General features: G+C 41.4%; 1 protein-coding gene across 2 annotated transcripts; it reads right to left on the bottom strand.

Moving 5' to 3' along the window:
• Positions 1-662: 662 nt before the first annotated feature.
• On the bottom strand, positions 663-13,845 carry slc46a1 (solute carrier family 46 member 1). 2 transcript variants are annotated; one of them, XM_035788860.2, is made up of 7 exons: positions 6,218-13,845; positions 5,075-5,309; positions 4,684-4,837; positions 4,002-4,486; positions 3,428-3,511; positions 3,072-3,228; positions 663-2,971 (listed from the first exon to the last, which is right to left on the bottom strand). In XM_035788860.2, exons 1-7 carry the CDS (start codon positions 6,536-6,538, stop codon positions 2,914-2,916), a joined length of 1,494 nt encoding a protein of 497 aa, XP_035644753.1. In that variant the 5' UTR covers positions 6,539-13,845; the 3' UTR covers positions 663-2,913. The 2 variants fall into 2 exon arrangements, with proteins under 2 accessions (XP_035644753.1, XP_035644744.1); XM_035788851.2 differs by having other exon boundaries at positions 4,684-4,840; positions 6,218-13,843.
• Between the last annotated feature and the right edge of the window lie 914 nt (positions 13,846-14,759).

Here is a 14,759-nt window from a genome sequence, read left to right as displayed (position 1 = left end):
CAAACATGAGGCAATGAAAAATACCATTATCAATGTATTTTGCTCATGTGAAAATGGATAGACACTCAAATCAAATCAAATTTCATTTGTCACATACACATGGTTAGCAGATGTTAATGCGAGTGTAGCGAAATGCTTGTGCTTCTAGCTCTCTCTCACTGTTCACAAAGATACAATCAGTTTACAAAACCAATATCTACACTACCACCTAAGGCTGAAGCTACTCCATGAAAACACGTCTATCCCCTGCCTGTCAGAAAGTCTTGTAGTATACAGTCACAACATGCTGTTACTTTGTTCAGCTAAACTGATGTAACTACAATGCTGATTTGTGATTTGATTCCTTCCTCACGCCAAAAGAGATTCTGTCATTGACTTGGCTGCTTGACTGTCAGCCTTAGTTCACTGGCTTGTATCTATTGGATAGAAGCAATTCAGTAGATAAATTATATCACATTGAGGGCAGCGCTAAATACTGTATACATGGCTCACATTGAGGATCTTTTTTAGACCAGCATGCACCACCCCTGTCTAAATCATTTGAAGTCTATACTATTATCTGTGACATGATCAGAAAAACATCTAACAAAACAATCATGCAGTTTCTGATTATCAGTTTAGATATTACTAACCAAGTGTTGCAAAAATGAGCACAGAAGTGATAAAATCACCAAGTTATTGTATTTATAATTCAATGAAGTGGAATGCTAACACTTTACTTTAAACATGGAATTATTAGGTTATTCGTGAGGTGTTGGTTTTGTGGATTCATATCTGTTAGTGATGTACAGTAGATACTTATGTATCCACACAGTACTAAACAGTGTGGGGGAAAGGAAAACAAAAAATGTCCCCTCAGTCCCAAGCTTCCGTATTTGCTCTCAGCACTGCTAGCTATATCTTGACACTGTTTTGATGGCTCTCCTGGGCTATTTCCCTGTTGCCTTAATATATGTGTTGCTCTTAATATAGGTATGTTGATTAAATACTGTATACATAGACATGTTGGACTTCAAGGTTTAGGCATTGTTGTCATTTTACAATATAGTGCCGCAATAAAAAGGATACAGTAAATCTGTGAATCTTTCTGTGCATTAAAATACAGTGCAACACTGTACTTGAAATGGATTCTTATGAAGCGTTATATTGCCTTATTTTTATTAACATATTCATAGCAGCTAATGGATTCAATGGAATTATGAAACGGTATACTAAATCAGTAAGGCATGAGGCAGAAGGCCCCTAGTTGTGAAACACTCATCATATACCATGACCTTTTGTGGCTTGCTTTATTGTAGAGTTTCATATGTTCCACTTCTGCATCTACAAGGTGCTATAAATGTTTTATAAGACAATAACATTTCATAAGAAGCCAGTTAAATGTTATCAAATATATAATTGGCTTTCCACATCAGCATCTACAAGATGCTATAAATGTTTTATGAAGCAATAATATTTCATAAGAAGCCACTTAACTTTAAGTGTCAAATATATCATTGGCATGATTCAATCATTCATTCGTACCATTTTCTAAAGATGATAAATATCATTCACAGTATTTAAAAATCAGTAATACTGTACGGTGCAGATATTCAAATCAATTCACAATACTGAGCAGAAACTCTTATCCAAAGCAACTTCCAGTCAGTGCATTGAACACATTGGTTACATGATTTCAGAAGACAGAAAGCCAGTAGGCCTATCACAGGCCTTACTTCTCCCTAACAGCAAATCAAAATATATCACCCAAATACTGAGTGACAGTAATGCTTCAACTCTCCCCCTGACCGCAACCCCTCAGTTTCTGTTGCATCCTTTTAAATGTGTTATAAGATATCTGGTTGCCCCCTGTGCTACTCAGGGTTGAACCCAGGACAGTGTGTGTGGTGTGTGTGAGCTAGCTGTGGCCTTGTGCTGGGGGGTTATCATGTGTTGCTATGTGAGAACACTTTAGGGAGCAGGGAGTTTAGACTAGGCCATCTATTGGCACACTGGCACACACACACACACACACACACTTACTTGCCTATCTATTGTATAGTATGGAGGGGTGACAGGGTTGCTGTGTTAGGGCACTTAAGGGGTTAGACTGGGTTATCTGTTGAAAGGAGGGATGACAGTAAACTGTAAGCAGTGTAACTCAGTACTCCCTGACTGCTGTTAGAAGCGGATGGGTCTCGGTTTGTTCAGAGATACTAATGGTTGAGTCTGGACAAGTTGGGCTAAAGTCGATCTATCTGCTGCTCGCATGCTATGGTGACATTGAGATGCACTGTTATTGAATTTCATGTATTTTCTGCCTGCCCTTGGATAGTTTGATATAGTACTGTGGGTATTATTTGACCACAATTGTATGTCAGCTCACATTAGGTTTTCAGTTTAAAATACAACAGAGAACTCAGACCTCTTTCTCTTCTAGTCTCAGATGACGTAGTGCACAGTGATGTCTGATATGGTGGGTTGGCTGGTGATTCCAGCTTTTTGGTCTTGGCCTTTTGGTGTTGAAGCCACGGAATCCAAACTCTGTGTGGTCTAATGACAGTCAGCTACCTCTCCAGCACACTGGTAAAAAGGTGTATGTAGGGCAGCAGAGGCTGTGGCCTTCCAGGCTCAAGCTGTGATGTGAGGAAGTTTATCTACTACCCGTCTGTCTGTCTGTCTGTCTGTCTGTCTGTCTGTCTGTCTGTCTGTCTGTCTGTCTGTCTGTCTGTCTGTCTGCCTGCCTGCCTGCCTGCCTGCCTGCCTGCCTGCCTGCCTGCCTGCCTGTCTGCCTGTCTGTCTGTCTGTCTGCCTGCCTGCCTGCCTGCCTGCCTGCCTGCCTGCCTGCCTGCCTGCCTGCCTGCCTGTCTGTCTGTCTGTCTTGTCTGTCTGTCTGTCTGTCTGTCTGTCTGTCTGTCTGTCTGTCTGTCAGTGTCAGGATGTTGCAGAGTCTTCTCTTCTGTCTGTCCTCTGATCCCGACACTCAGCTATCCTAAACACACAACAACATGCATGAATCACAAGGTATTTATGGCCTCAGTGTTTTAAATGGGGAAAACTGAAATTGGAATTTCAGGTAAGGAAGGACTTACCCAATGATCCCTGTGGGGATGAGGAGGAGGAGGGCACCGAACAGGAAGGGGAATCCCTTCATGATGTGCAGGGTGGCTGGGTAGAGAGAGTTAAAGAGGCTGCTGGCCACCAGGGAACACAGCCCCTCCACACAGGCCACCGACGCAAACAACGCACCTGAAACACACACAGGACAGGAAATAGCACGTAGCACTTAAAGCATATTCTTATGAAGTGTTATGCTACCTTATGAACATTTACAGCACCTTATAGATGTAGTCATAGAGCACTATGAAACTGTATACATGAGAGGCCGTGACATATTGTGAATATATCCCAGCTAAGGGCTGTGTTTCTTTTGAAAGCGCTCTCTCACCTTGTTCTTCAGGCCCCACCAGCTTGGACAGCTTGGCCCTGAGGACTGGAGTGGCTGCCATGTAGAGGAAGCACAGCCCATAGCCTGTTAGAGAAGGGGAGTAGACACACCTGTTTACCTGTTAAAGGTACACTATGGAAGTTAACTTGGGGAATGGACACACAACAATGATGATGGGGATGTTCCATGTATAATCTATCACCACCACTAGAAGACAGTGGATAAGCAGTGAGTTTTGCAACCTCTACCCAGCTGTGTGATCTCTGTGGAAGAAACCAGACAGGAGGAGAGAGAAAACAGAAGTCATCCAGGGCAGGCTTATTGATCTAGTACTCTGGGAGACAGGTGTCTTACTGTGTGCTACTAGAGCGTTTCTCCCTGTTTACTGTTCTCCAGACACCATCGGGCAATACTGCTGACTTATACTGTTGCTAGCAAGCCAAGAGCACATGTTCACTAAGACTAATAATAAGCTGTGAAAAAGGTCAATACATCTAGTAAACTCTAAACTGATTGTAATCTGGTTGTAATGATGTCATTTTAACGCGTTTTGTTTTCTGGGATAGCCTCTCACCTGTGAACATGAGTTCAGTAGTGTTGGCCAGTGAGATGACCACCAGGCCGGTCATGTTTGAGGCCAGTCCCACCAGAGACACCCAGGAATCCTCTAGGCATCGCTGCAAGGTCCTCAACCCCAGAAGGCTGCTGAGGTAGGCCAGGTTCTGAGCTGCAGACCCCCAGCCAATCAGTCCTGGGCCCCAGCACAGCGGAGAGCTCAGCTCATATAGAACAAACAGCTCGCGGCTGCCAAAGTGGACCGTCACCACCAGGAAGAAGCAGAAGATGTAGAGCCACAGTTTGTACCTCCTCCATTTTGTGTAACTGCCGACCTCGGTGGGGTCGCCTAGTGCAGAGTAGAGGCGGTAGACGGCGTGGTGGTGACGGGTGGTAAAGAGTTTGGCACTGGGGTCAGGGGTGACGGACTCGGGTACAAACAGGTAGGCATAGAGGGCAGCAGCCAGGTTAGTGGCCAGCACCAGCCAGAATGGGTTAATGTACCTGGGGAAGAAAAGAAAGGGTGGAGAATTTGGTTATTTCAGTAAGGATCAAGTCCCCATGAGGGGTATAAGTGTTATCCAGTTAAGAAGCTTACAAACATACTGTAATCAAAAAATGAATTGAAGAAGAATATGAGAGATGTTTTTCATCCACAGATAGCGAGCTACCTTGGGCCATCTTAAGATGATATAACCTACCCTTGTGCCCGACGCCACTGCCCCCCTATGATACTGGCCAGCATGCCAGCCAGTCCCAGACAGGCCTCCAGCACTGCCACCCTGAAGGTCCGGGAGCCCCTGTCGCTGGTGTCAGCCACATAGGCAAAGCAGCCTGCCAGGATGGTGTTGAAGTCTCCTGAGAGTAAGGATGAGTTAGTTGATTAATCGATAAGTCGGTCAAGGATGCCCACATTGATCAAAAAAAGTTTTTTAAGAAGTGGATTAATTGGTTAATTGGCCCGAGCAACTAATTTATTCTGAAAAACTTTAGTTGGATGTAATGTATTATCTGGTTGTATCTTAGTAAAGATCTTCCTGAAGCTAACATAATGATGTCCCATCTTCTTATCAATACGGGACATATCCCTACCTGAGAGGCCCGAGAGCAGCCTGCCCAGGAGGAACCAGGCCACAGGCAGCTTGAGGTACATGACCAGCAGGTAGACCCCAGCCTGCAGGGCCAGACCCAGGCTGGGCAGGATGAGCACGGGCCGCCGGCCCCCCTGGTCACTCCAGGAGCCAAGCAGAGTCACCACAAACAGCCCCACTGCAAATCCTCCCAAGTTGATGTACAGGTTCCAGTGGGCTGTCAGGGTCTCTACCTCCTGATGAATGATGAGAGGATATGGTTTGAGTTATGATGAAAGCAAACAGTTCACTGTCACTGCATGCCAACCTAAAACTCCAGTACCTGGTGTCACAAAGAGGAGTTCAAAGGACAAATAGATGGACTGGTTGTTGAGACATGTAGTTGTTTCTAGTTGTCACCTGATGCCACTAGTTGGCCGTCGTTTGATATATTGCACTCTATTGTGTCATGTACATGTCCTTTACTGACGTGCTGCTTTTAATATTGATGTGTATCAAATCAAATCAAATTGTATTAGTCACATGCCCCGAATTCAACAGGTGTAGAACTTACAGTGAAATGCTTACTTACAAGCCCCTAACCAACAATGCAGTTCAAAGAAACAGATATTTACAAAATAAAATATTTTCTAAATAAACTAAAGTTTTAAAAAATCGAATCAATCAAAAAGTAACACAAGAAATGTACATCATTTGCCATAACTGTCATGTTTGCGCATATCTCTCCTATGTACAAATCTTGTGGCAGTCATTTTACTTAAGGCCCTTGTTTGTGGATTGGTGATTTAAATTTGTGGAAGGTGATTTACATTTGTGGATTGGAACTTAATTGTACAGATCATGATACACGAATAAAAATGAATGCTGTGAGTTCACAATACATTTGGTATGATATTGATCCCACACAGGTCTCTCTTAAAACATATATTTTTTTATCTCAGCTAGACTAACTTGGTTGAATAAAGGTTAACATTTATCATAATAATCATTAAGATGTTAAACGTGATGTTATTCAACCAATTAAGCAATTATTTAATTTAATTCAAGACCTTTATTTGCTAAACCAGCCGTGTTAGTGCTAGGCTGGAATAAAAGCGTGCACACAAGAACAGGAGTGATAGAGGATTGTCTAGGTTTCCCCCACCTTTTGAAGTGGGTCTGGGGGCCCAGAAGTGTTGGCACATCCCCCTCCTTTTGTTCCGTTGTAACCTACGTCTTCACTGATGCGGTCCCATAGGTACTGCGTAGACAGCGGCCACTGAAGTGACAGCGAGAACATCGATAAGAACAATACGGGTTCAACAGAAACCGAAAGCGGGCAAGCGAACGGCGGCCGTCTATAGCAAATGTGTCCCTTATTCTCAACCTCCTCGTTATTACAAAATGTGTCATTTATCTGTATTTCGTAGTCTACAGACGATAGAGTATCTTCGGGAAGAATTGCTCTGGTGTCCGAATCTTCCATTGCCAGTTTGTAGGATACTAAAAAAAGAATCAAGACCCCAACTAAGATTTTCGGTTCCTTTGTTATTATAGACTCGTCTTTGCAAGACTGAATAGTTTGCGGACAAAATCTTCAAATAATTAACTTGTTCGGATCAGAAACAAAGACAAAACGTACTTAAACTGTAAGTAAAACCTCTAGAAGTTAATACACGAGTCTTGTCCGCATAATAGTCTCGAGATTGCCATCTGGACGAAGCTTCGAACTGCACCTCGAGCTTCTGTTGCTCTCCCATTTCAGGACAATTCCACGATGTCAGTGACATCGATTTCACTTTCAAATGTACTGAATGCTAAACAAAAACCAATGATTGCAAAGTTAAACAAACCACACACTTCTATGCACAATGACTACTTTTAACAATTTTCTCAGAATATTTGACAAAAACACAGATAAAAAATAAAAAAAACTTTATTTAACTAGGCAAGTCAGTTGAGATAACATTCTTATTTACAGTGCAGATGGTTTGTGCTGTTGGTGCTGTCAGAGATTTTTAGAACCAACCCAAAATATAACACAGCCTGATTTTTACAATGGGAGCAAATGAATCATAGCAGGCAGAACAAGCAGGGAGGTGGACAGAACCAAACACGAGCAAGTGAGAGCCTATTAATTCTAGCATGTATTTGCATATTTCAGTTAAGGAACACCTACTCTGTGAAGTGCGCGTATGCAGTAACTCAATTCGCCTTTGCACTCCCAAACAACACATTTTGGGGAAACTTTGGCAAAGGGTAAAGTCTACAAAACGTAGTCCACTCTATTCGTAACATATTCTAGTTTTGTAAACAGAAAACTGTATTGAGATAAAATGTTTCATCGATGAGAACATTTGCAGAATGTCGGCAAAAATCCATCTTCTCCCACTGCCGGCCACTGGGCTTTCTCTCACCACTATATTTGGTAGTGTGTGGAAATGCCAAACGGATGCTTCACATTTATACATCCGGTTAAATATCTGTCTCATCTGTGGCTCTGTCATTCTGTTACCAAATTTTGCATTTGCGACGTTCTTCAAGTAAATGTGTTTTTGTAAAAATGTCTGTGGGAATTGCTAAAAGTAGGCCTTGTCCTTGTGCATGGAGTTGTACGGTTTGTTTAACTTTACAATAATTGGTTTTGGTTTTATATAGATTTTAAAGTGAAAAATCTGGGTCTGTGTCACTGTTGCTTTGGAATTGCCGATCATCAAATTGTCACAATGTCACCACATGCATTTGTTTTATTTCGTTAAGTAATTTTTTTTTTTAAATGGTCAAACATTTAGACATTTAATCTACAAATGATTACACATTCTGTACTCTTTATGTTATGATATAGTTATTACACATGTATCCTAATTCTAGACCTACATCATTGGATAAACTTACATTTATTCAAAAACGTTTCTTAAAAATACATTTGTTTCTATAAAATCCAAGTCTATTTTTTCTACTCTAACAATTGATTTGATGAACTTAATTGATCAAAATACATATTAAAGGGGCAATCTGCAGTTCGAACAGCGACAAAGGTTCACCGTCACTGTTTAAAACTTTTGGGAAACAATTCTCAAATGCATAGACAGAGCTATCGATGCAAGGACTGTCCATGATCCATTATACCAGAATAATAGTTTTAACCATGTTTTTGAGGAGTTTAAAAAAAAACAATTACATTGTTTACTAACAATGGAGTAAAACAAGCATATATTTTGGATTCTGATGTGGTGTGACAGTTGTACTCATGAGGCATTAATACATTTTTAAAAAATCAATGGATATACACTGAGTGTACAAAATATGGACCGACCAGGTGAATCCAGGTGAAAGCTATGATCCCTTATTGATGTCACCTGTTAAATCCACTTCAGTCAGCGTAGATGAAGGGGAGGAGACAGGTTAAATAATTATTTTTAAGCCTTGAGACAATTGAGACAGGGATTGGGCATGTGTGCCATTCAGAGGGTGAATGGCCAAGACAAAGTATTTAAGTCCCTTTGAACGGGGTATGGTAGTAGGTGCCAGGCGCGCTGGTGTGTCAAAAACTCCAACGCTGCTGTTAAAAAAAAAATGCTCAACAGCTTCCCATGTGTATCAAGAATGCACCTTGTGGAATAGCAGGGGACTGTGAAGAGACACACACAGGTACAGACACGCACACACACATGGGCGCTAGCACACACACTCTACACACACACGTACATTGTAATTGTAATATTGTTGTATGGTGGTATCATACATTTTTTGTTGTAAATATATAGTGGTGTAACAATCTTATATGATGTGTTGTTTTATCTTTGGTTTTATGTTTAATGTAAGTGTCCTAGTGTGTTTGGACCCCAAGAAGAGTAGCTGCTGCTTTGGCTGGGAATTTTCATCCTGCATGTGTCCTCACATGTTTCACCAATCCCTCTCAGAAATATCCTGACATATCCTGTTGTATTAAAGGTGCGTTCCATAATGTTTCCAAATAATGTCTATGAAACATCTGTACAGTAAAGTCACAGAATTCCAGAACATCATTTGAAGCTAGTTTACTATCAGAAATAACCCAAAATTAAGCAATCAATCATATCGATGAAAAAGTACTTTCCATTATTGCAGTTCAAATTCCACTATTACTGAGAACAAAAGGCTTGTTGGGAGAAAGGGAACTTTGACTTACAGCTGCAGCAACTGAAGTGCATTGTTACACAGGTCATATAAAGAATTTCCTTTATAACTCAACAAGAATTTGTGCTGAAGAGTTATCTCAACCCAATTCAAGGCTGACTTGGGCAATAAAGTTTATATGCTAGTTTACGTATTGTGGTACACACACACACACACACACACACACACACACACACACACACACACACACACACACACACACACACACACACACACACACACACACACACACACACACACACACACACACACAAACCCACACTATCTGGGAATCTGAGTTATGGAGTTATGGGTGGCGTGGAGGAATATTCCGTCATGTTTCTAAACAGTGATGTGGGCACTTTACCCAGAGATGATGTAATGACACTATGTAATGACAGTGGTTAAAGCCATGTAATGACAGTGGTTAAAGCCATGTAATGACAGTGGTTAAAGCCATGTAATGACAGTGGTTAAAGCCATGTAATGACAGTGGTTAAAGCCATGTAATGACAGTGGTTAAAGCCATGTAATGACAGTGGTTAAAGCCATGTAATGACAGTGGTTAAAGCCATGTAATGACAGTGGTTAAAGCCATGTAATGACAGTGGTTAAAGCCATGTAATGACAGTGGTTAAAGCCATGTAATGACAGTGGTTAAAGCACCAAACATGCTCAGAAGCTTGCATTTTCTAGTCTAATATGATGTATTCACTTGGAAAACATAGTGGCCTAGGGTTGTTCCAACAACTATTATTCTATTGTACAGCAGATGACCGTTGTTATGGCACAATAAACTGGCTTCAACAGAAAAATGGCATAAAACACAAATCGTTTTTTTAGTTTCCTTAGTTACGGTTATGGATAATAGTCTGTCACTAATCAGATTTATGTCCAACATGTATTCTTTTGTACGTGCAGTTTTCCTCCTGTCCAAGATGGATACAATGAAGGACGAGGATGAGCTGTAATTAGATGAATAAACAGTTCTATCTCAGTTTAACTCAGAGAATATATTTACCTTAAGATCATTTTCATTGGTTTAAATGGAACACACCCACCCACATTCAGTCCTTGAACTGAGCTGCCAAGAGGTGAGAACTCTTGTCTCATCTCATATCTGTTTACACTTGTATTTTAAAGTATTCATATGCACGCCCACACACATGGTCTCTGTCGCTCTCTCTCTGATGTATGTATAGACACCGGTTAGAAAAGGGACAGATGCAGGGAAATGTCTGTGCCTGTTGCCGTCGGTGATTCATACATATTACATTGACTAGTTTTATAACGTCTGCTTCCAGCTCACACTCTCAAACACATAGATCCCCTGAACGCAGCTCACTCTCCAGATCCCAATCACCTGAATTCTGATCACATGTTCACACACCTGTATGTCATTATCCCACACTATTTAGTTCAGTTCTTTGCACCCCATCACTGTGAGGTATTGTTTGTTTTGTGACACACTTCTATTTGGAGCGCTGCTTTTCCCATAATTTAATCCTCCCGTGTAGGATAGTTTTGGCCTGCCTCCCTAACGACGCCTTTTGCCTCTTCCGTGCCTGTACTTCAGCCGGATTTCCTGTTATCAACCTATTGCATGATCTCCCGGATGACGTTACTATCCTTTCCCTGCCTTTTTTTGGCCCCCTGTGTATGATCTTCTGCCTGCCCCTGGACCCAGCTACCTGCCTCCTCCTGTGGCCCTTTTCCAATAAACACCTGCTGCGCCCTGCGCTTGAAACCAGCTCTCTGTCTCACATCGTGTTCATTACAAGCTTACAGTTATAGTTGGCTTGCTTAATGTTTAAGTAATGCAAGGTAATACAAAGTCATTTCAGGTGTTATATTTTCATTTGGCTCAACATTTGTTTTGCTTTGGGATCAATCATTTGTAATCTCTTCAAAGAGAGTGAATAGTTTCAAAACATCCAAACCTATCTGAAAAAGTTGATGCTATTCCAAAATCTGTCATTTGCTCTGTCAGAAAAAAGCTTTATGGGGGAGGGGTGCTCTTACATTATTATTATTATTTTTAACCATTTCTAGGACCCATTTCTCAATACTTAGGTCACTTTTTCAAAACTCTTCACACAGTGAGCACAACAGCAGTCTATGTGGGTTAAACTGTGGATCATGTTTCATTGCTTTGGCACAAAATGCATTCATGACTACATCCTTCAAATTTCATGAATTATTTTCTCACTCAGACACAACCACCACCAAAACTCTAAATACCTACAGGCCAATTTGCATGTTTACATACTATTTTCAAAACTGTTAAACTTAAGTTCAAACCCGAACATAACAAACTTGAATAAGACAGCGATTTGCTACATTTCTACAATAATACCGTATTGAAATATATTCCAAATCTAAAACATGAAATACTATCAACACAATTAGACCAACCACAGCGGATTGCCATTGTAGCTGAACACTTACCCAGGTGTTAGTCTTTCAATTTAATTACCATCTTTACAAAAAGGGACATCTTAGGAATAATGCTGTACTATAATGTAAACATGGACCAAGCCAGAGATAGAGAAGTGGCTGACAGAGGAAGAAGAGTGGCTGAGAGAGGGAGAGGAGTACGTATGCATGGTGGAAGAAGACTGAGAGGAAGATCAAGAGCTGTAGTCTCAGATGAGATTAGGGCTACTATAATTGATCATGTAATAAATCATGGTCTATTAATGAGAGAGGCTGGTCTGAGAGTGCAGCCAAATCTGCAATGCTCAACAGTGGCATCTATTGTGAGAAATTTCCGGCAAAACAACAGGTAATATGTGCATTCTGCAAGGGCATCTGACTGAACTGTACATCACAGAAGTAAATTGAGCACTCAACATCAACAAAACTAAGGAGATGATTGTGGACTTCAGGAAACAGCAGAGGGAGCACCCCCCTATCCACATCGATGGGACAGTAGTGGAGAGGGTAGTAAGTTTTAAGTTCCTCGGTGAACACATCACAGACAAACTGAATTGGTCCACCCACACAGACAGCATTGTGAAGAAGACGCAGCAACGCCTCTTCAACCTCAGGAGGCTGAAGAAATTCGGCTTGTCACCAAAAACACTCACAAACTTCTACAGATGCACAATCGAGAGCATCCTGTCGGGCTGTATCACCGCCTGGTACGGCAACTGCTCCGCCCACAACCGTAAGGCTCTCCAGAGGGTAGTGAGGTCTGCAAAACGCATCACCGGGGGCAAACTACCTGCCCTCCAGGACACCTACACCACCCAATGTCACAGGAAGGCCATAAAGATCATCAAGGACAACAACCACCCGAGCCACTGCCTGTTCACCCCGCTATCATTCAGAAGGCGAGGTCAGTATAGGTGCATCAAAGCTGGGACCGAGAGACTGAAAAACAGCTTCTATCTCAAGGCCATCAGACTGTTAAACAGCCACCACTAACATTGAGTGGCTGTTGCCAACACACTGACTCAACTCCAGCCATTTTAATAATGGGAATTGATGGAAATTGATGTAAAATATATCACTAGCCACTTTAAACAATGCTACTTAATATAATGTTTACATACCCTACATTACTCATCTCATATGTATATGTATATACTGTACTCTATATCATCTACTGCATCTTTATGTAATACATGTATCACTAGCCACTTTAAACTATGCCACTTTGTTTACAAACCCTACATTACTCATCTCATATGTATATACTGTACTCGATACCATCTACTGCATCTTGCCTATGCCGTTCTGTACCATCACTCATTCATATATTTTTATGTACATATTCTTTATCCCTTTACACTTGTGTGTATAAGGTAGTAGTTTTGGAATTGTTAGGTTAGATTACTCGTTGGTTATTACTGCATTGTCGGAACTAGAAGCACAAGCATTTCGCTACACTCGCATTAACATCTGCTAACCATGTGTGTGACAAATACATTTGATTTGATTTGATTTGATTTTGTAGGTATAATGTAAACTAGCGTAATAGCCTAACTCTTCTGTTGCCTTGTGGATTTATTTTAGATAGTCATGGAGATTGAAGCCAGGCAAACACCCCACAAACCCCCCACATAAACATGGCAGTGAGGAAGGAATGTGATTGGGGAAAAGAGCCACAGTGGATGTCCAGAGCCAGAGGAGTGACATCACAATGTGTGCAGCAATATCCTCTGATGGATTGCTGTTAGACAAACCGCTAATTGGGCCGTACAACACAGAGCGCCTCATTTCATTCCTGGGTGACCTCTATGGAAGGGTTGTGCCAGGTGAGGAAAGGGTTGCAGTGAGGCAAAATCAGTCAATGTTTTTAATTGTATGGGACAATGTGGCATTTCCCCACTCCCGTGCAGTCAGAGTGGTTTGCAGCCCATCCCAGGATGGTGTCACTTTTCCTCCCACCTTGCTCTCTATTCCTCAACCCCATTAGAGGAATTATTTTCCTCATGGAGGTGGAAGGTTTATGACCACCATTCACATGATCAAATGTCCCTCCTGGCTGCAATGAATGCTGGATGCCTGGACATATCTGCAGAAGATTGCCAGGGATGGACCAGGCATGCCAAAAGATTATCTCCTACAGAAGCTGTATTGCCCAAGACAACATAAGATGTGATGTGAATGAGAACCTGTGGCCAAATGCAGAAGACAGGGTTGACTAGCATTGCTATTGTATCTGTATCGGTAGATGGTGTATATACAAATTATTGTATTTTGTAATGACTCAATGCCAAAAAATGACATTAAACATATTGAAGCATATTGCATCATGTCTGATTCATTCCTGTAACATGTACTGCAGTGAATTCTAAACAGTAGAGAGGTGTCATTATTGTTTTGTAGACATTTTACAAAATAAAAAATTGTGTAATGTTACCTGTTGTTAGTGTTTGTTAGGTCATTGTTTTATGAGTGACAAAGTGTACTTGTTGGGTGACAACCTTTGCTAGTGTTATGGAAGAATGAGTTGATTTGAGACATGTATTTCTTTTATTGATTTATTTCACCTTTATTTAACCAGGTAGGCAAGTTGAGAACAAGTTCTCATTTACAATTGCGACCTGGACAAGATAAAGCATAGCAGTTCGACACGAACAACAACAGAGTTACACGTGGAGTAAAACAAACATACTGTAACGGCGTTCGTTTGTTGAAAGAGAGTCGGACCAAAATGCGGCGTGGTGGTTACTCATGTTCTTTAATGAAAATAGAACGATACATGAAATAACTAAATAAGCAAAACAACAAACGGAACGTGAAAACCTATACAGCCTATCTTGTGACAACAAACACAGAGACAGGAACAATCACCCACAAAACACACAGTGAAACCCCGGCTACCTAAATATGGTTCCCAATCAGAGACAACGAGAATCACCTGACTCTGATTGAGAACCGCCTCAGGCAGCCAAGCCTATGCTAGACACCCCTACTCAGCCGCAATCCCAATGCCTACTAAAACCCCAATACGAAACACAACAAAATAAACTCATGTCACACCCTGGCCTGACCAAATAAATAACGAAAACACAAAATACTAAGACCAAGGCGTGACA

The sequence above is a fragment of the Oncorhynchus keta genome, chromosome 1, assembly GCF_023373465.1.
Source record: "Oncorhynchus keta strain PuntledgeMale-10-30-2019 chromosome 1, Oket_V2, whole genome shotgun sequence".
Taxonomy (NCBI): Eukaryota; Metazoa; Chordata; class Actinopteri; order Salmoniformes; family Salmonidae; genus Oncorhynchus; species Oncorhynchus keta.
Note: the sequence above shows the minus strand (reverse complement) of the source record. Positions and strands in the feature narration are given on the sequence as shown.

Coding starts and splice junctions, on each gene's coding strand:
- slc46a1 (XM_035788851.2), bottom strand. CDS start 6,538: ATGGAAGATTCGGACACCAGAGCAATTCTTCCCGAAGATACTCTATCG. Junction 5,310..6,217: donor CCCCAGACCCACTTCAAAAG/GTGGGGGAAACC, acceptor ATCATTCATCAG/GAGGTAGAGACCCTGACAGC. Junction 3,512..4,001: donor TACTGAACTCATGTTCACAG/GTGAGAGGCTAT, acceptor CTTCTCTAACAG/GCTATGGGCTGTGCTTCCTC.